Source organism: Sprattus sprattus (assembly GCF_963457725.1).
Source record: "Sprattus sprattus genome assembly, chromosome: 11".
In the NCBI taxonomy this organism is placed as follows: domain Eukaryota; kingdom Metazoa; phylum Chordata; class Actinopteri; order Clupeiformes; family Clupeidae; genus Sprattus; species Sprattus sprattus.
This window is the reverse complement of record NC_137909.1, coordinates 20,699,598-20,712,097: the sequence shown is the minus strand read 5'-3', so window position 1 is coordinate 20,712,097 and position 12,500 is coordinate 20,699,598. Positions and strand designations below refer to the sequence as shown.

General features: G+C 47.4%; 1 protein-coding gene across 3 annotated transcripts in view; it reads left to right on the top strand.

Moving 5' to 3' along the window:
* Positions 1-12,500, top strand: part of strbp (spermatid perinuclear RNA binding protein) — a 98,449-nt gene that overhangs the window by 71,713 nt on the left and 14,236 nt on the right. For all 3 annotated transcript variants that reach the window (XM_080848042.1, XM_080848043.1, XM_080848044.1), the window contains exons 7-12: positions 147-238; positions 986-1,081; positions 2,018-2,129; positions 5,322-5,419; positions 10,772-10,877; positions 11,060-11,143. In XM_080848042.1, coding sequence (XP_080704168.1) covers positions 147-238; positions 986-1,081; positions 2,018-2,129; positions 5,322-5,419; positions 10,772-10,877; positions 11,060-11,143 — 588 coding nt within the window. The remainder of the gene's footprint in view (positions 1-146; positions 239-985; positions 1,082-2,017; positions 2,130-5,321; positions 5,420-10,771; positions 10,878-11,059; positions 11,144-12,500) is intronic.

Below are 12,500 nucleotides of genomic sequence, written 5' to 3'. Positions count from 1 at the left end.
TGGAAGTGACCTTCCTTTTTTACACCCTTTCCTCCTTTGGCCATTGTGTGTCTGTACGTACGTATGTACAGATGTGTGTGCGAATGTATACCAATGTGTGTTTGTCTCTGGCTTATGATTTCCTGTGCCGTTCTTCTCGCCGATAGAGCGCGTTGAGCCGTGCGAGGAGCCGGAGGTGCTGGACAGAGAGCGGTGCCTGGTGGCGTTGGCGTCCCTGCGGCATGCCAAATGGTTCCAGGTTGGCTCTCGGTTCTTCTTCATTGTTATTGTAGCCTTATGAAACGAAAGCCCACCTGCCCCCCTGCTTGCATTCCTTTTTGGGCCACAAAGATAACTAATAAAATAACAACAAAATAAAGCTAACATCTATGTCAACAGTACCACTCCTCACAAGCTGAAATGTCTCTAGATTTGTGATGAAAATGAGTGTGGATGTTGGTTGTATTAGACCAGGTGGCTTTGGAGAACCTTGCATCTGTTTTGATTTTTTTCCAGAGGAAAATGAAAAAAAGATTTTGTTGTAAGGCTACAAAAGCAATTGTTATACTTTTTGTTTATTTATTTATTTATTTTTTACCCTTTTTTTGTTTTGGCTGTTTTGTTTGTAACCTGCTTGCTTTCAAGTAGGACAGAAACAATCAAACAAAAACAAAAATCAAATTGTCGTTGTTTTCCTGGACTGTTTTGTCTCCTCCTGTCTCTCCCTCCCTCCCCCCTCAACCTACAGCCCCCCCCCCCCACCCACCTCCTTTCCCCCAGATATGTGTGTGATCGTCTGGACGCTGCACATTAGAGTCTAGAAGGCTAGAGCAGGGACTCTCCGCCTACACACAGCTGCCATTGAAGTTATCTAATAACTTCGTGTGTGTGTGTGTGTGTGTGTGTGTGTGTGTGTGTGTTTGTGTGTTTGCGCGCACCTTTGTGTGTGTGTATGTTGTTTCGTTTGCGTGCGTGCGTGTGTGTGCGCCCGTTTCCTCACCTCTAGGCTCGCGTGAATGGGCTGAAATCGTGTGTGATCATCCTGAGAGTTCTGAGGGACATGTGCAACAGAGTACCTGCCTGGGAACCGCTCAAGGGATGGGTGAGTCACACACACTCTGGCGTTCACTTTCATGTTCCAGCTCAACTCCGTCCTCGCTCTTCAACTCTTCACTCAGTCAGCTCCACCTGCTAGCTGTGCCTGTGGGCTCTGGGAGCACGGCAGAACCCCTGTACTCCTACAGGCTACTTTCACCATGCTAGTATAGACAGTAGGCCTATAGAGGACAGACAGGTGGTAAGAGTCATGGGTAGAGAGGTAGGCGTGAGGTACTGGTCATTAAAGTCACGGGTAGACAGGTAGGCGTGAGGTACTGGTTATTAGAGTCACAGGTAAAGGGGGAGGTGTGAGGTACTGGTCATTAAAGTCACAGGTAGAGGGGTAGGCGTGAGGTACTGGTTATTAGAGTCATGGGTAGACAAGTAGGCGTGAGGTACTGGTTATTAAATCACAGGTAGAGAGGTAGGTGTGAGGTACTGGTTATTAGAGTCACAGGTAAAGGGGGAGGTGTGAGGTACTGGTTATTAGAGTCATGGGTAGACAGGTAGGCCTGAGGTACTGGTTATTAAAGTCACAGGTAGAGAGGTAGGTGTGAGGTACTGGTTACAGTGAGTACATGGCAAGTATTTGTCATTGCTTGCTTGCTGTTTGATAAAGAGGGAGCTTCCAAGTTTGGCATGACCAGGAACTGATTAACTAGAGGCCTTTTTCCATGGCAGGAATTCAATTTCAGCGATTACCTTCAGTGTCATAAGGCCTGTGTGCTCATGTCACACATTAACAGACCAGCATTTATCTTTATTACAGTCGTGGACTATTGCTTTCACAAATCTCCATTGTTTCCTGCGCATTCCCCAGAATTCTAGAGTTGATTAATATACCAGAACAGAAATGTTAACCTTTGTGAGAAAGATTATACTTCCTTAATTAGTGTACTTTTTGACCTTATATTGAACCTTGACCTTTAACCTCTGGCAGCCCCTGGAGCTGGTCTGCGAGAAGGCCATCGCCACGTGCAACCGGCCGCTGGGCGCTGGAGAAGCCCTGCGCAGGGTCATGGAATGCCTCGCCTCCGGAATCCTGCTGCCTGGTACGCTCTCCCATGCCCTTCCGTGCAGCACTGCCGCACCACACCAGACCGCACTGCACCACACCGCACCGCACCGCACCGCACCGCACCACACACATGTTAGACTTTCGCCGAGGAGACATCACACAGGCATCAGAAAGGAGATCTAGGCGTCGTAGTTTGGCTGTTTGAAAGAATTGGTTGTTTTTGGAGTTTTGACAGGTATGTGTGTTTAATGAGTGAATTAGCGGGACAGTGTTGGGGGGTGGTTGTTTGTGGAACTGATTAGGATAGTGTTTTTAGGTGACATGATGAAAGGCCTGTGCACAGACCTTACACTCGGGAATGTGGAGGGGGTGAAGGAGTGTGGGTGTGAAATTAATGGAGTTGGGGGTGAATGGATGAAGAAAATGAACGGTAAAGAGGATGCAAAAAGTCTTCATTCGGTCTTCCAGCAGCTTGCAACCCTCTGCTGCCCAACCCGCCCTTGCTGCTTATGTGGGGCGTATGAGCTCAGACCCTCTGCTGTGGTGGTGGTGTTAGTGGTGTTAGTGTGGGGCGTATGAGCTCAGACCCTCTGCTGTGGTGGTGGTGTTAGTGGTGTTAGTGTGGGGCGTATGAGCTCAGACCCTCTGCTGTGGTGGTGGTGTTAGTGGTGTTAGTGTGGGGCGTATGAGCTCAGACCCTCTGCTGTGGTGGTGGTGTTAGTGGTGTTAGTGTGGGGCGTATGAGCTCAGACCCTCTGCTGTGGTGGTGGTGTTAGTGTGGGGCGTATATGCTCAGACCCTCTGCTGTGGTGGTGGTGTTAGTGGTGTTAGTGTGGGGCGTATGAGCTCAGACCCTCTGCTGTGGTGGTGGTGTTAGTGTGGGGCGTATATGCTCAGACCCTCTACTCTGGTGGTGGGGGTGTTAGTGTGGGGCGTATATGCTCAGACCCTCTGCTGTGGTGGTGGTGGTGTGGGGCGTATGAGCTCAGACCCTCTGCTGTAGTGGTGGTGGTGTTATTGTGGGGTGTATGAGCTCAGACCCTCTGCTGTGGTGGTGGTGTTAGTGGTGTTAGTGTGGGGTGTATGAGCTCAGACCCTGGTGTTATTGTGGGGTGTATGAGCTCAGACCCTCTGCTGTGGTGGTGTTAGTGTGGGGTATATGAGCTCAAACCCTCTGCTGTGGTGGTGTTAGTGTGGGGTATATGAGCTCAAACCCTCTGCTGTGGTGGTGTTAGTGTGGGCTGTATGAGCTCAAACCCTCTGCTGTGGTGGTAGTGGAGGTGTTAGTGTGGGGTGTATGAGCTCAGACCCTGGTGTTAGTGTGGGGTATATGAGCTCAAACCCTCTGCTGTGGTGGTGGTGGAGGTGTTAGTGTGGGGTGTATGAGCTCAGACCCTGGTGTTAGTGTGGGGTATATGAGCTCAAACCCTCTGCTGTGGTGGTGGTCGTGGTGGTGTTAGTGTGGGCTGTATGAGCTCAAACCCTCTGCTGTGGTGGTGGTGGAGGTGTTAGTGTGGGGTGTATGAGCTCAGACCCTCTGCTGTGGTGGTGTTAGTGTGGGGTGTATGAGCTCAGACCCTGATGTTAGTGTGGGGTATATGAGCTCAAACCCTCTGCTGTGGTGGTGTTAGTGTGGGGTGTATGAGCTCAGACCCTGATGTTAGTGTGGGGTATATGAGCTCAGACCCTCTGCTGTGGTGGTGGTGGAGGTGTTAGTGTGGGGTGTATGAGCTCAGACCCTGATGTTAGTGTGGGGTATATGAGCTCAGACCCTCTGCTGTGGTGGTGGTGGAGGTGTTAGTGTGGGGTGTATGAGCTCAGACCCTGATGTTAGTGTGGGGTATATGAGCTCAGACCCTCTGCTGTGGTGGTGGTGGAGGTGTTAGTGTGGGGTGTATGAGCTCAGACCCTGATGTTAGTGTGGGGTGTATGAGCTCAGACCCTCTGCTGTGGTGGTGTTAGTGTGGGGTGTATGAGCTCAGACCCTGGTGTTAGTGTGGGGTATATGAGCTCAAACCCTCTGCTGTGGCCAGGCTCTGAAAGCAGCTCAGCTCTGCGGCCCTAATCCCTCCTTTTATAGGCAAACTAACAAGCGGCATGGAACTGAACGAGCACACAGAGGCATGGGGCCGCTTGTGCTGGAGGAGGATATAACAGACAGAGAGGGAATAGCTGACTGGAGCTGCCACACACACACACACACACACACACACACACACACACACACACACACACACACACACACACACACACACACACACTCAGAGACACACAAATGCATGCACACAAATGAACAATTGTATAGAGTGAGGACGCATATAGACACACCAGTCCTACCAAATGAACATACATGTACACAAACGTATACAAACACCACACAGCAATACCTTACACACCATACACACGGACACGACGCACCAGTTGTTCCGAGAACAAACACGCATATACAACCCAATTCTACTAAGTTGACACACACACCGACACACACACACACACACACACACACACACACATAGCAAGTAAGTACATGGGTAATAGGAGAAGAGAGGAGGGAAATAATGCTGGCTTATGCACATTTTACTTTTAATTTGTCTGAATTAGATTCTGCCCTGACTCCGTTCTGCCCTGACTTTTCACCGCTGGCAAATGTAGCCTCCGCTTTTCCAATCCTCTTCAGTCCAAATCTATTTCTCCTGTTCTCTCTCTTTTTTCCTCTCTCTCTCTCTCTCTCTCTCTCTCTCTTCCTCTCTCTCTCTGTTGCGCTCTCTCTCTCTCTCTCTCTCTCTCTCTCTCTCTCTCTCTCTTTCTCTCTCTCCTCCTCTCCCACTTAACTTTAATGCAGTCATAATTAATTAATACTGTGCGGAGCAGTCATTAATATTGCATCTGGTTGACTGGTACTGAGTTTTGTATTAATGCTGTTTAGAAGAGCAGGGAGGGATTTTATTTTATTTTCATTTTTCATTTTCTTTTGCCATTGCTGCTGTTGCGTGTGTGCTGAAAAATTGAAAAAGATGTTGACACAGACCAAATGCTGATTTGAGTGGGCTACTAGCACTTTATGAAAAATATTATTACTCTGTGTGTGTAGATAGATGCAGACGTAAGAACTGAAAATGATGTGAAAACAGGAAACCAGGAACTGATGTGGACTGGAAGTGATGTCTAGTGTGATAAAATCACAGAGCGACGGAGACTTATGTTTCTGTTTGGTCCCCTGCCTCAGGTGGACCAGGCCTACACGACCCGTGTGAGAAGGAGCCCAAGGACACACTGGCCAGCATGACCTCGCTGGAGGCTGAAGCCGTCACGTACAGCGCACAGGTACGAACACACACACACCACACACGTCTACAGATACTCACATGCCTCTATTCACACACCATCGCACAAGTTAAAACACACCTGTTTACACACGCAAGCACGCACGCACACACATGCACGCACGCACGCATGCACACCCGCGGGTCCTTAAAAAGTCATAAATTAGAAAATCCGAATTTAAGGCCTTAAAATGTCATAAAAAGTCATAATTACGACTTTGATTGGTCATAAAAATGTATTGGATTATATCGTGACTTTTATACAGTTTTAAACTTCAGTGCTTTTTAACGTGTTTTGGGGATCACAACAAAACGAAACCCTCATGGAAACAATAAAACCACTTCAAACTTCACCCCGGTAAGATTTATCGTAGCACGCCACGGTAGTGTGTTGCGATGTGCGTTGTGGGATAATGTGGTGCCTTAAACGGTTTATGTTAACTTTCCTTTGAATATGGCTAAGTGCAAGTTCAACAAGATCTGGCTCGATAACAGCGCATTTAGTGATTGGTTGAAGCCTGTCGAAAATGACCCATTTGAAGCCCGCTGCATTTTGTGCAATATAACGCTAAAATTAGCTTCTTTGGGTATGTAAGCATTTAAGAAGCATGGAAGGTCCGAAAAACATAACGCCTCTCTAAAAAGCCAGCAGCAAACACCTGCGGTCATCATCACCCAATTATGTTCTGGTTCACTGGGAGCATAACTCGGCCCCAGTGCGACCCAGTCTGCTCTATCAACTTTGACGCCTACAACTCCGGTAAGCGAGCTCCGGACAGCGTTCGGATCTACGCCAACATTAAAAGCGGAGGTGCTCTGGAACTTACACACGGTAGCAAAAAATTAGTCCTATTAAAGCAAGGATGACATAGGTGATCTGTTTCAAACCATGTTCCCTGATTCTGACATCGCTAAAACCGTCAAATTGGGAAAGGACAAGACGTCTTACATTACGCGATTTGGATTGGCAGATTTTAAGTGAGACTGTTGTATAGCACACTCTATACTGATACAACTAAGTAATGATCGGACATGAGACCGTGATAGAAATATTGACGTGCATTCTTTACTGTATGTTTCTTAGGTAAAAAAAATGCCCAGCATTCTATGCAGGTTAACAGTGGGGCATTATAGATGCCTCGAGGGAACACACTTTATTCAATATCATTAAATTCCTCCCCCTTTACTTTTAATTCTCCATAAGTAACAGTAATATTCACTGTATTGATTATTATTTTCTAACAGTCTCAAACCTTAAAGAAACTTTCTTTACGTTGCGAGTAATTTTGGGACTATTGATTTTACTTCATATCCTTCATACTTTTTTTTGCCAGTAATGACGTGAAATAGGTCATAAATTTGATTCATAATGGTCATAAAAAGGTCATAAAAAGTCTTAAATTTGACTTGTTGAAACCTGCAGAAACCCTGTCACACACACACACACACACACTCTCACACACACACACACACACACACACACACACACACACACACACATGCACAAACACACACACACACACACACACACACACACACACACACACACACACACACACACACACACACACACACACACAGGTACTACTACAACTGTATCTGCTGATCTGTCTGCTGCTTTCATTTCTGTAGTGAAATGCCCTAAGCCCAAGTGACACATTACTATTACCAAGACTAACCAAGAATATTAGTACTGATGTAGTGCTATCGGTAGGTGGACATGGATTTAATGTCCACCATTACATGGGAAATCTATGCAAAGTTAATGAGCCTTGGTATTGACCATAGCGTTTTGGCAACGTTGACGCGTTAAACCAACAAGATCTTGAAGAAACCTGGCACTCTGTCAGGCAGCCCTGTTGCTAAAGAGGGACTGAGAGGCACGCTTGACTGCAGTCCTGAAATAAAACGAGATGGTTAGCTTCACAGCAGCTCATTTTGAAACTAAGTGTCTAATCCAGATGCCCATGGGCTTGCTCCGAGCCCAGGCAGGTGTTGATGTCTGGGGTTGCTGGGTACCTGTGCAAACACAGGGGTAGGACTCCTTCATGTTTGGAGTTGCGGGGGTGTTAGTGTACAGTACCTGTGCAAAAACAGGAGTAGGACTCCTCTATGGATGTGATAAGACTCTGCAGCAATAGGTGGGAGAGGGAGAGATGGCGAATGAGATTGACAGGAGAGAGACACAGAAAAAGTTGGGCGAGTGAGTTGTGCGAGTGTGTATGGAGGAACTCTCTCTCTCTCTCTCTCGTTCTCTCACTCTTCTACTCACCAAAGGAAAGGCATCTTTCAATCAGTCTTTAATTAGCGTGGGAAAGCTCTGCTGCAGTGACCTTTGTGGTTTCAGTCTTTGCTCCCCTGGGATGTGGGTGTGTCTGTGTGTGTGTGTATGTGTCTGTCTGGTGCGTGTGTGTGTGTGTGTCTGTCTGATGCGTGTGTCTGGTGTGTGTGTGAATGTAGAGTAAGAGCCCCCGCATCTGTGTGAATCTTTGCTGCCTCGTGTCCCTTTGAAGTGTGGTGAACTTTGCTCCAGCATGTCAATGTCTGTGCGTGTGTGACAGTGTCTGTGTGTGTGTGTGTTTGAGCGCATGCATGACTGTGTGTGTTTGTGTGCGCACATGCGTGACTGTGTGTGTGTGTGTGTGTGTGTGTGTGTGTGTGTGTGTGTGTGTGTGTGTGTGTGTGCGTGCGTGACTGCGTGCGTGACTGACTGTGTGTGTGCATACGTGACTGAGTGTGCGTGCGTGAGTGTGTGTGTGTGTGTGTGTGTATGAGAGAGCGAGTGTCTGTTTGAGTTTGATCCACACGCGTGCCTGTGAGTCAATGTGACTGTGTGTCTGTGTGTGTGTGTACGTGAGAATGCATGTCTGTGAGTGCATGTATGTTAAAAGTGAGTGTGTGCGTGAGTGACTGCATGTGCCTGTGTGTGTGTATTGTTCAGTGGCAGGGCGAGTGAACAGATAACCAATCAGCTCTTATCGCTGCTCCTGTGAAATGATTCCATTCTCACACCCCAGTCTTGTGCCAGGCATGTGTGTGTTTGATCTGTGTGTCTGCAGTCTGCGTTCCAGCACGCCTCTTTGATGTGTGGCTTTACAGCGGTACGCTACGCGACGCCATGCCATGCCAGCAGAATTGTGAGAGATGCCCCCTGATAGTGGATGGCAGAGTGGGAAGGGGAGAAGAAGATGTCTCTCTGCTATTTAGTCCTGCTATGGTTCTTACATGGATACAGCCCATAAGCAGCCTTTTTTAGAGAGCCGTACATAAATACTCAGATAAACTTAGATATAGTTGTAAAGGTTCTTTTTTCCTCTTCTAAACAGAGCGGTTATTATGGCAAAGTGTTTGGTAAAGTGAGGCTATTTTCTGTTTATATGTAAAATGTGTTTCAAATGTGGTTTTAATTCATGCGGAAAGCGAGACCTGGGCTTTAATAGCGTAAGCGATGAACAGCACCTTGTACTTAACGAAGAGATCTTAACGAGTTTGCATGAAGGAACATAAATTGTATAAATGGGGCAAATATGTAAATTAATTCCTCTCGGAGATTGCTGACTATGCTGGTACTCCGTTTAAGTCCCACACTGGATAGAAGGCCACAGGGAGCTGAGAAGGGGCCTGCTCAGGCACATTTGTGGACAGCTTAGTCAGAAGTGGGTGTATTCCTCAGGCAAACCCAGAAATATGCTGCACCATACGCTATGGTCTCAAGCTCATCTCTAGACGTGCCATCTAAGGGGGGGGGGGTCTCTCAACATTGCAGCCGGCCATTCGTATAACGTATTAATAATAATTATATGTTTATGATTATGTTATGTTTATAATATATAATCCTACGTATTATGCACCTATGATCCTGCATACACCAGGAACTGTTCATTAACCACCAGGATATTCACCAGCGTGTTTAAACGTCACGTTGTGTAACATCCAAACAGCCTTGCCTTCCCCATGGGCCCAATGCAGGCTACCGCAGCCCCGTCTCCTCCAAATGGCCTTGCGTGCGCCGGGGTGCTTTGGGATGCCAGCGCAACCTCTGGCCTCTCAGAACACACACACACACACACCGACACACGCACACACAATCACAATCTACCCTTCTTTCCATGGCCAGAGCTATTGACTCACTGCTGCCTTGGAAAACGTCAGTGCACACTTGGGAAATGAGGGGGTTGGAATTAGAATAGATTGGCCACGTAGTTGTGTACAGTACTTTGTGTGAAGTCTGATTGTTTTATTATTAGGGGTGTGCTGCAGTGCGGGTGAGGGAGTTGGGGGGGTGTAACTAGCAACTTGGCAGTCAGGATGGGTTGGTGCTTTATGAGAGCTTTATTTGTGTGTGTGTGTGTGTGTGTGTGTGTGTGTGTGTGTGTGTGTGTGAGGGGGAGAAAGAGGGAGACTGGAGAGAGAGTTCTGTGTGTGAGAGAGGGAGCGAGAGAGAGATTGCTGGAGTCAGCAATGCTTTTCCATAATGCATAAAAAGTACATTCATTATACACAAATGTTATGCATTGCAGTAGTAATACATAGTCACTAATGGATCCCACGAATATTTGGATGTGAGTTCCACATCAATACAAGCAAATTTACATGAAGCATTTGTAAATGTTGCAGTGAACAGAAATGACGGAAAGCCCTTGCGGTGCTTGTTTTGATCTTGTTAATGCGCGTAGAATGCTCTGCGGATATATCCATTATGCTCTGCAGATTTCCGCAGTAAGTAACGCTTAGCACTGAGACAGTCCCATCAGCCCCCCACTGCAGGAAGAGGGCATGCAGGTGTGGATCTGCCAGCGCTGGCAAGCCAACTGTGTTGCAGTAAGAGACTGTGTAGAGAACATTGAAATGTATTTAGCTCGTTCTCACTGAAGAACCAAGGCAGAGGTTCCATAAAGAACTTAGTTATGGACAGTTTCATCAGAAGAACCCATCCCCAGCTGTAGATGTCTTAGCTGTAGATGTCACCCTTATAGTTTTTAGTGAAAGTTTACCGAACGTTTTGCATAACCTGTTGGGTTCTTATGAAAGCCGACTGGAGAACTGCTTTTGTGAGAGAGTGGGGTGGTCCTTGAGGGTGTTCTTGTTCCAGTGTTTCCCGGTATCTATAGACACACAGAAACAAAACAACCAGAACAAATGGACGAGAGAGGTCACTGGGAGCATCTGTGATTTGATGGGGATTTGTGTGTGAAGGACATTTGGAAAGCATTGTGTGACAAAACCATTATTCCTCCTGCCCAGAAGGCTACTACTAGTCCACTATTGCCTGCCATATGTCTAACAGAGCTGTATTGTTTGTGTGTGTGTGTGTGTGTGTGTGTGTGTGTGTGTGTGTGTGTGTGTGTTACAGCGTGCTCTACGGCTCATGGCGTTTGGGCAGATCTACAAGGTCTTGGAAATGGATCCACTCCCCTCAAGTAAACCCTCTCAGAAGTACCCTTGGTCAGAAAAAGAAGGTGTGTGAGGGTCTTAGAGAGTGTGTGTTATTTCAAATTCTTTGTGTGAGGGAATGTGAGACGGAAAATACAGTGTATGTGATGCACATACATTTTGTATGTAGGAAGACTCAAATGTATTTTTCTCTCTCCCTCTGTGTGTGTGTGTTTGGTGTGTGTGTGTGTGTGTGTGTGTGTGTCAGGCATGGGTCTGAAGAGACCGTACGAGGATGGAGTGACGGATGACAAAGACCTCATCAAGAAGATGAAACGCAATCTGAGAAAAGGTCAGTCTCTGCCTCTCTGTCAGTCATGTGATCTGCTCCACTGTCACATTATCACCCTGCACATCTGACCCTGCACACTGGAGTCCTCTCTACTCAGAATTCCAGATCCTCATGTCTGTCTTTCTGTCTGTATGTCTGGTGGACAGGTCTGCCTATCTGTCTGGTGGACAGGTCTGTCTGTCTGTCTGTCTGTCTGTCTGTCTGTCTGGTGGACAGGTCTGCCTATCTGTCTGGTGGACATGTCTGTCTGTCTGTCTGTCTGTCTGTCTGTCTGTCTGGTGGACAGGTCTGCCTTATCTGTCTGGTGGACATGTCTATCTGTCTGTCTGTCTGCCTGTCTGGTGGACAGGGGAAATGTTTGCTCTGGACAAGCCAGCGCCCATTTCCTTAAGTGATTTTACACAGCCCTGGTGCAGGAATTCATCTCTCTCCCTCCCTCCCATCCCTTCCCCTTCCCCTTCCCACCTTGTGTGTGTTTGTGTGGCTGAAATGCCTCTCTATTGCTTTACCTCTCTGCCTTATTTCCTCTCTCTCTCTTTCTCTCTCTATCTCTCTCACTGTATCATTCTTGTCTTATGTTGTCTTTTATCTTCTTCACCCTTTCCTTCTCACTCCTTTTTCTGCCGGTTTGACTTTGTGTCCTGTTCTCATTTCTGACTCTCTCTCTCCCTTCCTCCACGCCCTTCTTCCCCCTCTCCCTCATCCCTCTCTCTCTCCCTTCTTCCGCTCGTGCTACAGTGTCAGAACGTGAGACGCCTTCCTTCCCTCATCCTATTCTATGTTTTCCCCCTCACTCTCTCTCTCACCCTCTCTCACCCTCTCTCTCTCTCTCCCTCTCTCTCTCTCCCTCTCTCCCTCTCTCCTCTCTGTCCTGGATTAGTGGCTTATAGCCGCGGGGAAATCGATCGCATCGATTCCCCATTACTCCAGCTCCTCCGCACGGCCGCTCTGGAGCTGTCCGGCCGGCGGGCCGCGGGAGAACGAATGGTTCAGTTGCCAGGCGCTAGGATAATTAGTCTCTGTGACAACGGAGGGCGGTGTAGACGGACCCAGGACACAGCGCTGTGGTCTGAGTGGGGTGATGGGGAACCCGAGGCCAAATGGCCCATAGTGTACACCCAGAGGATCCCCAGACCATCAGGGCCGTGGCATGTAGCCTGGCGGCTAGAGAGAGGGAGACCATTCATGGGCCTTTCATTAAGAAATAAATAGAAATTAAAACATGATTGCGTAGATGTTCAAAGGTGAATTTAAAGTTGAAAAGAATAAGAAAAGAAATAACAAAAAAGTCTAGATTTAGATGTGGTCTTGATTTTGACTTTTCACAGAAGAAGTACCTAATGGGAAAATACAATTA